Source organism: Rhipicephalus microplus, chromosome 6 (assembly GCF_043290135.1).
Source record: "Rhipicephalus microplus isolate Deutch F79 chromosome 6, USDA_Rmic, whole genome shotgun sequence".
Lineage (NCBI taxonomy): Eukaryota > Metazoa > Arthropoda > Arachnida > Ixodida > Ixodidae > Rhipicephalus > Rhipicephalus microplus.
The window spans coordinates 160,061,477-160,076,489 of record NC_134705.1 but is presented as its reverse complement, the minus strand read 5'-3'; the positions used below and the strand labels follow the sequence as shown (position 1 = coordinate 160,076,489).

General features: G+C 41.6%; 1 protein-coding gene across 2 annotated transcripts in view; it reads right to left on the bottom strand.

Moving 5' to 3' along the window:
- The window catches only part of LOC119167235 (glycogen phosphorylase-like), a 35,658-nt gene extending 21,630 nt beyond the window's left edge, over positions 1-14,028 (bottom strand). Inside the window, exons 1-5 of one of the 2 annotated variants that reach the window (XM_037418680.2) lie at positions 13,743-14,028; positions 12,641-12,915; positions 9,594-9,695; positions 3,649-3,831; positions 899-1,030 (exon numbers count right to left, since the gene is read on the bottom strand). In XM_037418680.2, the coding sequence (XP_037274577.2) occupies positions 899-1,030; positions 3,649-3,831; positions 9,594-9,695; positions 12,641-12,915; positions 13,743-13,773 (723 nt within the window). In that variant the 5' untranslated portion in view covers positions 13,774-14,028. Of the gene's footprint in view, positions 1-898; positions 1,031-3,648; positions 3,832-7,745; positions 7,813-9,593; positions 9,696-12,640; positions 12,916-13,742 lie in introns of those variants that run through there. The other variant, XM_075866884.1, reaches the window with a different exon arrangement.
- Between the last annotated feature and the right edge of the window lie 985 nt (positions 14,029-15,013).

Below are 15,013 nucleotides of genomic sequence, written 5' to 3'. Positions count from 1 at the left end.
ATCAAGATCAAACGGCTTCATTTATAAAAATGCATTAAGTACACAGAAGCTTGCAGTATGCAATAAAGAGATTTTTAAAGATCTTTAAACATGTGAAACATAACATCATTAGTACTTACGGTTTCGATGCATTATTTCAGCATGCAAATTTGTGCGCGCAGTTCATGACAGAAAAGCACGGCGAGGGGTAGTGAGGGGGATATGCAGAATTGCTGCCATTAGAAGGCTCCTCGAAGTAAAACCACTGAGTTTAATCCACTAGATTTATACGCACAGACTGAACGCAAGGCAATTAGTCCATATTCAAGACATGTCTCATGCAATGCATTTATTTGCCAATTTTACGAAAAACTTTTCAACATACTTCTATTATGTGTTCGTAAACTTACAATGGTCTTGTCGCACAACCACTTGAGAAAGCTTTTCCAAGGCCAGGCAAATAGGTACTTCCCAATTCACACAGATGCAATCAAAGCACAAATGCTTTTAATCACCAGCAGCGGGCCAATTTAACAAAAATTGTGGCACTTGAGAGGAAGATCAATTATAGCCAAAGTGCAGCTAATGCAATTCTACGAACAACTATGGCAAATTTGCTGATTCAATTATAGTGACAATATTGTAAGCATATTTATGCTGAAAGCCTAGAATTCACAATATACAATTGCTTCCAACTAGCCTATGTCTTACGCTTAGAAATTCGTATTACTTCTGCATCAAAAACACATTTTTGCCATTAACCATTGGTGGTTGAACTATATATGGACTTGAATTGCTTAATTACTATGAGGGGTTTTATAGAGGCTTCGCTTATCCATATAGCGGGATATTTAAAAGTAGCCAGTATCCCAACACAAATTTTTCGACATCATTAACTGAATCGCTCGCGGCCACTGACCTGTGTATCGACCCACTTGTAGCCCTTGTCAGTCTTTTCCACACGACCGTAGAAGTTGACGGGTATCATGTACTCCGGTCGAGCCTTCTCCCACGGGTTGCCGAAGCGAAGCCAGTCATCTGGAACTTCGGTCTGTAATGCATCCATACACATACACTTCAACTACGACAAGACCCAAAAAGGTATAACAATTTTGCCACAAGGGTGGGGTAATAAATGCGAGAGCAACAAGTTGGGATGTTATATGAAGTAGGGCTAGCAGCTAACCCTTTTGGATTAGATCCAGCATCATGGCTCCAGTGAGCGAAGCAGTTTTTATTCCTTCGCTTCAATGTAAAGTATGAAGTGATGATATCACAGCACTAATAAAAAAAATTGGGGGACCCTTAAGATTGGCCTTTATGAGTTGAATGCGATAGCAATGTACTGTCCCTAGTGTGTAACGAGTCCAAAGTAACTTGTGTCAGTGAAGCTTTCGCATAGGGCTGCATTCTGTGTAATGAGCAGCATGCCTTAAACCACGGGCAGTTGCGCACGTGAAATCTTGCTGTACACCCACTGTGTGGCTTTAAGAGAAAAGGCGCAATAATGCTCAATCACAATATATGCTTGTACCGTGCATTACTACTTCAATATTACATGTTGCATAGTGAAGCATGCATACAGGACATGTGTGTTTGTAAAGCATGCAAGTTACTTTCACTGCATTTCCAAGCTGAGGAAATTATTTTCACTGTATTTCCAAGCAGGCACGTGGCTCTGTGGTAGAACACTTGCTTGCCACACCAATGACCCGGGTGCGATCCTCAGTCACACATGAACTTTTTTTATTGTTTGTTTTATTTGCATCTTTCTCAATTTTCTAGTCACGCACAAGATCATGGTTTTCCGTTCACAACCAACAATACCGACGCTGACACAGACGCTAACACTAGAATTTCTGCGGAATGAGCTCTTTAACGCTTTCGTGCTAGAAGTACGGGCTGTCTACTAATCTATGCGGAGCCCCACCGCGGTGGTCTAGTGGCTAAGGTACTCGGCTGCTGACCCGCAGGTCGCGGGATCGAATCCCGACTGCGGCGGCTGCATTTCTGATGGAGGCGGAAATGTTGTAGGCTCGTGTGCTCAGATTTGGGTGCACGTTAAAGAACCCCAGATGGTCGAAATTTCCGGAGCCCTCCACTACGGCGTCTCTCATAATCATATGGTGGTTTTGGGATGTTAAACCCTACATATCAATCAATTAATCAATAATCTATGCAGAGACTGTGTATGCATTACGATGCACAACCCCATTCTTTTGATTCACGCTTGGAAAGAAAAGGGGAGAGAATTTAATCATCTCTACTTTTGTCGTACGAATTTAAATTTTGTATAGTGCTCTGCACATATGAGCAGACAGAGAAGCACTCTGCTTTGAATATTTGTTCATTTTTCATGTCACTCTGTTATTTTATGCATGGCATGCGTATTAATAAATGTAGTCCTGTGCTGATATTCGAATGAACATTACAGAGTTCAAATTCACTTCAACTCTAATTTGGTTCCTGAAATACTGTAAATGAAATAATAGATGCATTTTAACCAACGTAGCCCACCTGAAACGGCACCTTCACTGCAGCCTAGTACCGCTATGCCACGAAACGGAAAAAATCTATGCAGCTGTGAAGCCATGCTTTTAGTTAAGTGCACATATTATCTACAAGCTGATCAACCACGAGTTTGAAATGATTAAATGCATAATATACAGGCTTATCTAAGTATGGCAAAATTTCAAAACTCGGCATACCATACTGCTAATGCCTTGCATTCCACTACTAATAACATCCTGCTAGAATTCGTATGAGCTTCAAAATTTTCTGATGCTAATTACCATTCACTTAGACATAACTTCAAATCAAAGAAGTGACATTCATAGCAGCTTAATTTTAAGCATATACCTAATTCTCCACCATTGCAGACTGCCATTTCCAGTGTAATTCAAATTTTTGCACCTCCTCTGATTTTTATGGAAGAGGGCAAAATATATTGGCCAGATTAATCATTGAAGAGAATCGTCAAAGCAGGCTAAAAGTGTGCTTGATCGGCATATTTTATTATTGCCAAGACAGTTGTTCTAATTGAGTACATGATCTGTGACAGCGTGTGGTGTATATTCCTTTCGGGCATAAATTATGTCTGCAAATGTGTCCAATGCGCATAGCATTATTTCAAGGCACTCAGTATTACATTCTAAGAAAAAAAACAAAAGCATATGTTTGTGAGCATCTGAATAATTAACTGCAATTAGTATGCAATTAAATATTTTATTATTCTGCATTCAGACATGTTTCATTTTTTACGTAAAAAGAACGAAATTGTAGGCTCAAAATGTGTGCAGAAATAGTTTTCAGATGCATTCATTTCAGTAAGAGAAAAAATACCTCACACCACATTTAGTTCAAGACGTACCGACCATTCATAGGGTTCAAATCATCCGATGAGAAATGTATCTTGTTTTCCCGTCTTGGTTCCAAAGCTGACGCAACTAGCATATACAAGTTTTGTGCAAAAACATAGCCACCTCAGCTGAAGGGGACATGCACAGTGGTCTCTTCTGAATGAGCATTGTCGGAAATGGCATTCAATGAGCATGCCCTATGTCCGTCATCATCGCACCTTGCGCCTCAAAATATACATGCCCGATAAATCGTTCTAAAGCCAATGCAGCATTACTGAGCTCGGTTCGCTGAAGTCACCGGGACACCCACCTGCTCCCCATTCATGATCCTCTGCTTGAAGATACCGTACTCGTAACGGATGCCGTATCCGTAGGCTGCCAGGCCCAGGGTGGCCATGGAGTCGAGGAAACAGGCCGCCAGACGACCGAGGCCCCCATTGCCTAGACCGGCATCTTCCTCGAGCTCCTCCAGTTCTTCTATGTCCAAACCCATCTGCGCAGGTGAACAGAGAATTCTTGAGACTTCGGTCAAGTGTTCAGCGCAAGATCTCGCGGACTGAACAATTACACTGTTGTAATGTGTGTTCCAGACAGAAGTAGCAATGCATGCCAAGGAAATCCAGGAATAGTGCTATGAAAAAAAAAATCCGTAAACAGGTCGTGTTTGACCAAGCAGACGTTTTCACAACTAGACTTGTCTTCTTCCAAGGCCGGAAACAAAATCAGCTTTAGCCTTGAAGAAAGAAAGTATATGAGTCCAAACATCAGCTCGAGTGCAGAACTTCCATTTGCGAATTTTTTTCATCACGAACCTCCATCTATCTCCTTGTTACCGTTTTTTGGAGTTGTATTACTGCTGCATAATACACAAACGCCAAGAAAAGCGTGTGAACACTAAGTGCCATTTGCATCTTGAATCTGCATTTGCAGCTATAGTGCGTCATAAAATCACATATTCACACTTATCAATCGAGCGCTAAAAGGATGGAAAGACATAGAGAAAAAAAAATACACTGGACGAGTGCTGTATAAAAGCTAAATGTTGGCTGTCAGACAGCGCTTGTACTTTTTCCATGAGTCTCGGTCGGTTTCAAGCATTATTTTAGGTATGCATCAATTCCAACTTTACCACCACCTGTTTACCTTGCTGTAGCTATTTATTCTCTGCTACTGTGGCTACTGCAAAGCACACTAAGCAGACAGCAAAAACTTGCTGCTGGGAAAAGTGCCAGATTTCAATTTACTATACAAGTTTGCTTCTTTAACATTCGTTATCTAATAGGGAACAAAGCACTTCGTAAGACGATGACGCCATAGCTCAAACCGTAACATAGCGCAAAGAGCAGTATGCATCGGTTTTCAGGATATGAAACTGAATTAAGCTATCATTTTTGTGCAGTATGAAACTGGCAGCAAAAATGCATTCTTTCAAAACATTAAAAGCACTGCTCTTGTAACAAAACACTAGGAAAGTCGGCAAACGTGGGATGAGAACAGAAAAAGCCTCCCATTTCTTCAAAAGGATTATGACTCTTCGCATAGTATCACTTCTAGGTGCTATGTGACAGCACAATTGCAATGTAGTCTAAACGGGTGAAAGGGAGAACTTTGCACATAAAATTGAAGGATGAATTGTGGAGTATTATATGTTGAAAGCACAATCCAGCTATAAGACATGTCAAGCGTATCTACCATCAAAAACTAGCCTTGATACTCCAAGACCTGTGAATGAAAAGGAAGCTCAGCCAGTAATTTCTTTTCATGAAATTTATTTTACTAAACCAGATTTGGAAATGACCTTTTCACTACAGCGCCTTCTTTATGGGACACAAGTACCGAATTGCCAGGCAGACATTTTCATTTATTCCTGCTCGAGACAGCCTCCAAATGGGACCACCTCCCAGCTCTGTTACCAGCGACTCTGATCATCTTTCGGCTGCTTTATATCATGTTGTTCCAATTTTTAATCATGACGTACAAACCAATAAACTAGGTGGTATTGTAATAAGCACTGAAGGTGTATTGAACTTAATCTTGAATCTCGACACCAAGAAATGTTCCGGTTCTGGTGGCATACCGAATTCCTTTCTTGTGAGATACTCCGCATGGACAGCTCGTTACCTCACTGTAATTTTCTGGAAATCCCTAGACTGTGGGGAAGTACCATCTTCATGGAAAACAGCAAAAGTTTTGCCTTTGTGTAAGTCTGGTGATAAACAGCTCTTATCTAATTACAGGCCAATATCTCTCACACCACAGTCATGCAAGATGTTGGAACACATTATTCACAAGGGTATCATTGAATTCCTCGACTCCAATGAAATTCTAAAGTCTGCTCAGCATGGTTTCCGTCGAGGCTACAGCACGGTTACACAATTAGTCGATTTTGTTCATGACAACGCCTTTAACCTAGACATAGGAAATCAAATAGATGCCATTTTCATTGACTTCTCTAAAGCTCTAGACTCTGTTCTTCATTCTAAGTTGCTAGTGAAATTAGATACCATACTCAAATATTCCCGTCTTGTTTCTTGGATCGCCAGTTTCCTTCATTATCGCTCACAATTTGTTTCCTTCAACTCAGTGGATTCATCCCTTGTTGACGTCACGTCAGGTGTTCCTCAGGGATCTGTACTAGGCCCATTATTATTCCTTATATATATTAATGATTTACCTCACTGCACCTCATCTAAAATAAGACTTTATGCTGATGATTGTGTATTATACGAACCCATTAATTCTGCAGAAGATCATCACCGTCTTTCACAATCGCTCATTTCTTTCAGCTCTTGGTGTGAAACATGGCAGATCAACGTCAATTGCATTAAAACAGTCGTCATGTCATTTACCAATGCACAGAATCTGTTTTCGTTTGATTATTACTTGGATGTTATACAACTTAAAAGAGTCTCACATTATAAATATTTGGGTGTGATTCTGACAAAAAATCTTTCCTGGACCAACCACATTGAATATATCAGCGGAAAGCTCTTAAAAAGATAGGTTATTTGCGCCATACTTTGGCTAAATCCCCCCGTGATACCAAATTACTTTTGTATAAAACGTTGATTCACCCTATTCTAGAATACGCATCTGTTGTTCGGTACCCTCACAAACAAGGTGACCTAAAAATCCTTGATAGCGTTCAACGTAAGGCCATCCGCTTCATATGCCGTAACTACAGCCACAACTTCACACCAACACAGGCTCTGCAATCACTGAACATGGTACCATTACATTCTCGTTATTGCATAGAATCTTTAAAACTATTATATACAGTCATCAACTCCTCTCCTGGCATCTTTGGTGGTAACTACATCGAAATTATGGAAAAATCTTGCACCCGCAGCTCCCACATCTTGAACATTATGTGCTCGTACTAACACATCCAAATTTAGTTTTTTCCCACGTACTATAGACCTCTGGAATTCTCTACCGGGCAGTACTCATTCACTATCATAATAAAATTTCATTGATGCCACTATTGCCCATTTAGAAAATAGGTAAAGATCGTGCTTGCAATACCATAGTGATGTTTTCTTATGTATTGCTGTAATGTATTTCAGTTTTATTGTTGTTTTATTATTGTTGCTCTGTTTGTATTAGTTTTGTATATCTCATCCACTCCTGCTATAGCCCTGCATTAGGGCTGCAGTATGTCCAAATACATAAATAAATATAACCCTGTACAATCTACGAGTACCCACTCATCTCAGCAATGTCTTCAAGAATTGAGAGTAGCTGAAATAAATGGTGTTTCATTTTTTATTATTTGGAACCCACTGAAGAGCTTTAATATGCACCTAAATCTAGGTACGCATACTTCGAGTGTTCAATTTCAAAACCGAGGGTCCCCCTGCAGTCGCTTGACTTTGGGACCCTCGTCTGCATACTACACTCTACGAATTTTGTATTTTGAATGATTGAATAAACTGAACTGAACTGAACTGAACTGAGAACATTAAAGACCTACCCAAAATGCTTGATTTCTTCTTTTGCACAAAAAAGATTTCAAAACTAGGAACAAGAAGAATGCGACACGCACAAGCACTAACTTCCAATTAAATTTCCACTGTTTCGACAGATATTTATAGCAAGATGAAAGCATATCAGTTACGTTCAATAGTTAAAACACATACGAAGTATCTCACCATTGCCCTCACATGCAACACCTAGATAACACAGTCGCTTACTTAGAGCAGGCAACAGATGGCCCACCCGTACACTGTTGATCAACCTTGGCTATTTCGGCCGCATGTGCTGATTTGTGGACACTGAGGGGTGCAAACTTATGATTACCCTTATATATGTGTGTCCGAACATCAGAAATTAGCGCATGTGCTTGTCACCGTCTTTTTGTCCGTTGTTCCTAAAGCTTTTTGCAGTAGAGAAGACATCACGCATTACCATCTCTCTTGACACATTCATTCAATGCACATTCATTGAAATGCTTGCATAGTGAAATCCCCCGTGCAGGTCTCAAGTTTTAACCTCTGGAACATTCACCTACTCAAACTGCCTCTTCATCTCAACGACATCACGGTGCTCGCTTTGTCAGTGCCTACCAGTAATCGAGATTATGTTAACTGCTGTTGCCTTCCTAACAGCACAGGAGGGCTATCACGGTGGCAATTTGCATGCCAAGCGACACATAACACATTCTCAAGGAGCATCTCCCTTTTCGGAAAGCTTATCTGGAATCCCCTGAATGTTATCAGCCTTGTTCCTGAAGTGTGCCATGCTCTAGAGCTCCAGAAAATCAGGCGTAAGGGGCTGTTTACGCCTTGAGAGCGTACGCGAGTACGAGGTGCTCAGTTATCAGTTTTTGTATGAGAGGTTCTAACTTCGCATCTCTTATCACCAGGGCCAGAGAGAATCAACCTTGGAGGTGTGAAGCGGGCAAGCAAAAACAGAAGGAAAGCGCCCAGCACACATTCTGGCACACGAGCTACCTTCGTTGTCTCACTGAGGTTAAAGCAATGTTCACTTGCTGGAAGAAAATTTTACCTTGTAGGAATGCTAAGGTCAAGCGCTAAACCTGTTAATGCTTATCAATTAATTTCAGTTCTCGTAAATACTCCATTTCTCTCTTTGCAGGCAATGTTGAAAAAGCTGTGCACGTAGAAGTATCGCTTTGCACACTTTGTAAAGAACGAGTTTGTACATTGCGACTACAGCCCAGTTCTTTCACTGGCTGATCATGATGCTGCCAGCAAAGCAATACACTCAACCCTCACTATAACAAAGTTGCATTTTACATGAAAATAAGTTTGTTATATCTGTAATTTTGTTATGAATGTATACTCCTAACTTTATATTCATTGCAAGACTATTCTGTATTCACTTCATTATAACCATCATTTTGTTATTTATGGGTTCATTATATCGAGGTTTAAATGTACAAACTAACAAATTCACTTTGACATTTGTGATATTCTTGTTGCTAAGGTGCTTTGGCATTGGCGTGAACATTGAAGAGGTGAATTTCGGCTTTAATTTCTCTACTAGTACTTCTAAACTCTTTCCCTCAGGTGCTGATCACGTGCTGTGTTTTAACATTCCGTTAACGTTGCCATCACTGCACAGTGATCATAGTCGGGGGCCAGCTGTAGCCTTCAAGTAACTATCGCGTATTTTACATTCCGTACGTAAATTGCTAAGAAGGGAGCTGGATACACAATAGTGCACAAGCTTGGGCTAGTTGCTTCAAGTTTCGAGGGCAGCAGCGTAATAGCTGACAACCAGCAGCACTAGTATAATACATATACTAGTACCATTTGAAATTCGTGTACACCATATTCGTTATTAGGACAAATTTGTAGGGCTTAATATTTTTAATCACAGTTTACAGCCTTTCAAACGACACTTCAGTGGTCGATATGATTGTAGAGAACTGTGGGCATATGCCAATCTCACTGGCTTGCTTGGCAAACAGCATGGGTAATTGGCTATCCCAACATGTTTATTATTCTAACTAGTGATAACAGTGGCCCTTTAAAGTGTCCTCTTGAATTTAAAGCTTCTATGCCTGTACAGTGACAAATTATACTTTTTACGCAATTTCATAATTCAGTTGCAGTGCCATCTCAAGTGACTGTAGCAACTGAATGTAGAAAACCAGCTGGTCATGTTTTCATATCCCAAAGCATGCACATAAGAGACATATCTCCAATTATGCAGTACGATAGAACATGAACTACTCAAGCTAAAACAGCCAAGGCTTATAGAAAGCTGTATAAATGTTTCTCTACGCACCTGATACAGAGCCTCGTCGCAGGCATTCTGGATGCCCAAGTTCACCATGGTGTTGGTGAGCGAACGACCCATGTAGAATTCCAGAGAAAGATAGTACACCCTCTGAAAATCAGTGCAAATTAGCCGCACATTAGAGCTCCACAATATTAGGTATGCCACTTAGGATACAAAAATCAAATTACATTAATTAACGTTGCATCCTTAAAACAACTGCATGTATGCGAGTGTTTCTCTACTAATGTGGAAACTTATCATGAGGGACTAACTAACAAGTGTTTGGTGAGAAATTTAAATGGATGCAACCAGCTGTAAATGTCACCTCTTGACAAGCTGTTACCGACAGCCTCAAGTTTTAATAATTTCAGAGGTATAACAAAGCTTTATGGCACTGATCCAATAATTTGTCAAGTACATAACAAACGATTATCACTCTATGGTGTACTAATTTTAATAACTTTCAGTGCAGCACACCTGTTCCATTTCTCCTGGGACAAATTTTAACGTTTCTCGACAACGGAACAGGAACACTGCAAATAGTCTCTTTAAAAGGAGTGGTGGTGTGCCATCATTTTCAGGAAAACCTTAATGAATGTGGCCCAAAGGGATTCTTTGTTGAATGTCTGCAAAAGTTCAGAGAATGCAAAATTGGGAGCAAGTGTGCCAACCTGTATTTTAGGTTAATTAAGGTTACCAAGGGTCTATTAAAGGAAGAAAGATTGTGCTTCCACAATGGTACGATGCATTGATGAGGGTCTTGCACAGTTTTTGGACAAGTAACAGCATTTTAAACACGTATGGCCAATTTCGGAGGGCATGGATGCCAGTGGAGTCCCGAACTGCGGGGCCAGGAGGAACATGACACCGAAGGATCATTTTACGATTTTATTCATCTGTCTCTCCTACAATGTTCTTGTCCAGTATAGATTTGAGTGAAATTTCATGGATATGCTCAGCAATGCACGAGAAAAAAATAGAAAAAACACTGTGGCGGTGGCGCTTTTTTTATAGCAATGAGTGAACGAAAAGACCACTATTTTCTCCACCAGTTTTCTGTCCCTCCTTTGGCATTTTGCCAGTGGCCCCATTTCACTTCTCTTTCTGTCACCTTAATTTGTGTTTGCAAGTAGGCTGCACAGCATAACATTAGCCAATAAATGTAACAGTTTATGTTCTTTACTCATACGTGATAGTTTTTTTTTTTACCTCACTCAGTCTTGAGTCTTGCAAACGTAACTGGATTTGTAGAATACCGAGGCTAAATGGACCACCTTGTCAACTATTTTAGAAACTGTTCCTGCTGATAAGTTGTTGTTTTTAATATAAGTAATACGGGGTCTAAATGCATATGCAATAGACCATACTGCTGACTGCAAAAAGGTACGAGACCTTTTGTGAGGCGTTTCTCACTTTTATCCTTGCACCTTCGATAAATCCCTGTTTTAGAGGTATTATTATTATTATTATTATTATTATTATTATTATTATTATTATTATTATTATTATTATTATTATTATTATTATTATCATTATTATTATTATTATTATTATTATTATTATTATTATTATTATTATTATTATTATTATTATTATTATTATTACTGTTACACTGGGGGACCAATGTTTTTGGGCCATGGATGGATGCATCATATTTACTACTAATATTTATAAGGAGATATAAGCTTTGATGGGATGTTTCTGCCTACAAAGGAGGATGGGGCAGGCCTCCTTCTCCCTCCCCCCCCCCCCCCTTCAAATACATTTTACAGTGCATTTCGATTGTAGAGCCTCTGTTTGAAGGAGGCACTGAGGTAAAACTTCGCCTTCCCCCCTAATGAAGACCTATGCGCTCGCAAATGCTTTCTCTAATTACTGCACTTCCCCTTCCCTGTTTTATGTGACTTTACTGACAAAGGGGTTTCGGTTTTCGTAAAGAGGAAGAGAGTTACTCCGAAGTGTCGCTCAGTTATGTGTCAGTGCTCATCCTTAACAGTGGCCTCTTTGTTTTTGTTTTTATTGTAACTCGTGTGTTGCACAGCATGTGCGGCGCGGCGCCCTGGCTTTGGAGCGGCCTATCCGGTTCGTGGCTCATCCAGTTTGTACCGTATTGAGCTAGCTGATGTATGAACTACTTTGCTGAAACATATATTAACGGGATAATGAAAAGAAACTTCTGCTGCTATGACTTTCAGGCAAACAATGATCGGGGCCTGAAATCGAGAGACACAACCTTCGTTTCAGGCAGGAACTACAAAAAAAAAATGATGAATTTAATGCGTTTTCTACAAACTGCCGCGCTTAGCGGCGGCTCCGCGAGCTCGAAAGGGTGACACCTCATACGCCCAAAATGGACAAACTGCCAGCCATTGCCCGCATATCTCGACCCATGGAGGTTCTCACAAAATTGTGAGAAACTCTATGTCTTGACCTGCTCAGCTCTTCCTATGGTTCTCAGAAGGACAACAAACAGCACCGGTAACAAGCAGTGCTCCCGGGTGAAGTAGAGTAACTATGGCATATGCGGTTACCCTAGGTCTTTACCCTAGGCATCAGCGCCTTTGTGGAAATTGGAGTGGGATGATAAGAGAGGTAGAAAGATGGAGGAGGACAGGAACACGTGCACGCCGCAGTGATTGTGACGTCACAGCACGTGTGCAACCGCCGCGCACGTGCTGACAATCCCTCAAAAATACAGCCAACTGTTCAAAAATACGTGGAACTCTGTTTACCAGAACATTCGCGTCTTTTGAGTAGAATTTCAATGTTTTGGACACTTTTTTTGTCTGAATTTTTGTTCAGTATCCTTTTAGTTTGAGGCATCAGAACAGGAGGCGATCACGCGCCGCGCTCCACTGTGAACACAAAACTACGCAGGTATCCGCTTTCAGCGTGTGTGGCGATCCATACATACGGCGCGCGCTGACAGCTTGAAGTTATTGCAGAAGACACGCTACATGTACGTGCAACGTTCGACAGGAAGGAAGCATGCCATTTGTGCCAATTTGGTTTACTAAAATAACCGAAGATGAAGAACCGGTGTTTACATGTACCTTCGGGTCCTTCTCGTAGTAGTGTTGCTGGGTGCGGATCCATCGACCGACCAGATGGTCTTTGACGGTGTAGGCCAAAGCAAAGAAGTAGTCCCTCGGGGTAGCCACATTGCGATCCTTGACCAAGGTGTAGTGGACGTGCCGGATGAACGTCTTCTTCACGTTGGTGACGTTTTCGACCTGGGCGATGCCTCGGACACTGATCTGTTTTCGCCGCTCATGGTCGTTTGCGGGGCACGACATCGAATTTGCTGCTAGCTTCTCCTTGCTCGACGCTGCAATTAAGTCGATTAAGTGGATGAGAGTGCCACCGTGTTTTTCGACGTGTCCGACGCAGAGTACAGCTGATCGCGAATTAACCCTACAGTTTGCCTTCATCTTAGTGTCACTGAAGTGACGTACATATCATCAGCTAACACCCTCAAGAGAGCGCGCAGGAGTGTAAAAGACGCACTGTGCATCGATTTAGCTTTCTCTACACGCTACGTAGTACATACATCATCGCGTGTATGTTTACAAAACACACCCTTTTCGATAATTTCTTTTCTTTGGCGTGTGCTACCACATAGCGGGACAACACGAAATAGTTTTCTTACGCTCACGTCTTTTTTATGCTTTATTTTTTTACGCTTTACTACAACGGTGCGCCGCATAGTTTCGTTTTCCCATACAGCCGATTCTCTCTCCTGGTGCACCCACAATACAGATGGCTTTCTGGTTGAGAATATTTCAGAAGTTTACTAATTCGTTACTCTCTCGGTTATACCTCCCCTATACAATATAACGCCCGTTTCCGTGCCGGCGCTAACTAACACTCACAATGCCGTCGTGCGCGTTTGTCATTTCGGGAACATCGCGAAAACCGCTTCTGTCTCGTTCGCCATAAGACGAATGATTCTTATAGGTTTCCGTCTTGTTCTTGCTTTCTGGACACGCTCGAATCTACACAGTTTTCTTCAGTGCGCTTATCTGCGCAGTTTAATTGCTTGCACCGAATAAGTGCGCACCGGTTTCTCTGCCGCTGCTGAGTACCTTATGGCGGCAGAGCGCGGCGCCACCGCTGCGGACGGTCGTATAAGATATGAATTAAAGATTCACGTACATCTCCGGGGTCCAGTTGACTCCGCAATCATGGCCGCTGAACGGAGACGTAGTGGTCTTTGAAACAGAAGCTCGAGTTACCGTGACCCGATCCCGCCGAGGCACGCCGCGCTGAAATGGCGAAGCAGCGACTGCCTCCTTGTTGGAATTCCGGCGACGAAAAACCCCTCGGCTTGTCCCGGGAAAATGGCTTCTCGAACGCAGCTCGCTGGACAGGCAGCTGCGACGAGAAAGAGGCGCGCGAGGCGGCTAGCTCATGCCCGACCGGCAGCTTCCTTTTCCTTTCCCAGCGGGTGCTGACCCCTAATTAGTATTAACATATGTGTAAGCCACAATGCAATGATCGTATCATCATTATACAAATTACACTCGCACGTGCGCGTTTCACAGCTTCGCCAATTTCAATATTTAGGTAATCAATCGATTACGGAGCACAGCGTTACTGCATATTGATCACACATGTAAGAAGCAGGTTTGGCAAAAAGGCAATGTACAATCCCTCTCAAAGTGCCGGGACTAGTTATATAAACGAAGAAGCAGCCACAGTAACACATCTTTTTTTGTTGTTGTTAAAACAGCTCAAAAGAAATCGTTAGAAGAACATACTTCGATACCTGTCTGCAAGACTCAGTTTACAACGATAGTTTATTATAACATTTTTTTAATCGCTCAAAGCAAGGAATACGTGCAAATACTAAGCTTTATTGAATACCCAACCATTCTAATACTATGTATTGCCCCACAGCGAAGGTCTAGTGGATAAGGTAATCGGCTGCTGAACCTTTTTTTATTTCTCTATGGCTGAGCCGCAGATCACGGGATAGAATCCCGGCTGCGGCGTCTGCATTTCCGATGAAGGCGAAAATGCTGTAGGCACGTGTGCTCAGATTTGGGTGCACGTTAAAGAACACAAGGTGGTCCAAATTTCCGGAGTCCTCCACTACGGCGTCTCTCATAATCATATGGTGGTTTTGGGACGTTAAACCTTACATATCATCATCATCATCATCTAATACTATTTATTAATTGATAATGTGACAGATATTCATGCATGTCAAGTTTAACGACAATAACACTTGTCTGTGTCATACTTGGTTGTGAAATGTACAGGCGCATTATTTCTTGTACGTGCAGCGTTCGTCTATAAGGCTATCCGTGGGACCCCGCATACACGGAATACCCATTGGCGAACACGAGAAGAGTACGATATTTGGTGCAAAAGGGCGGGAAAAGTTGGGGATCGCTTTAACGCTCTACATCATGCGAAGTGGA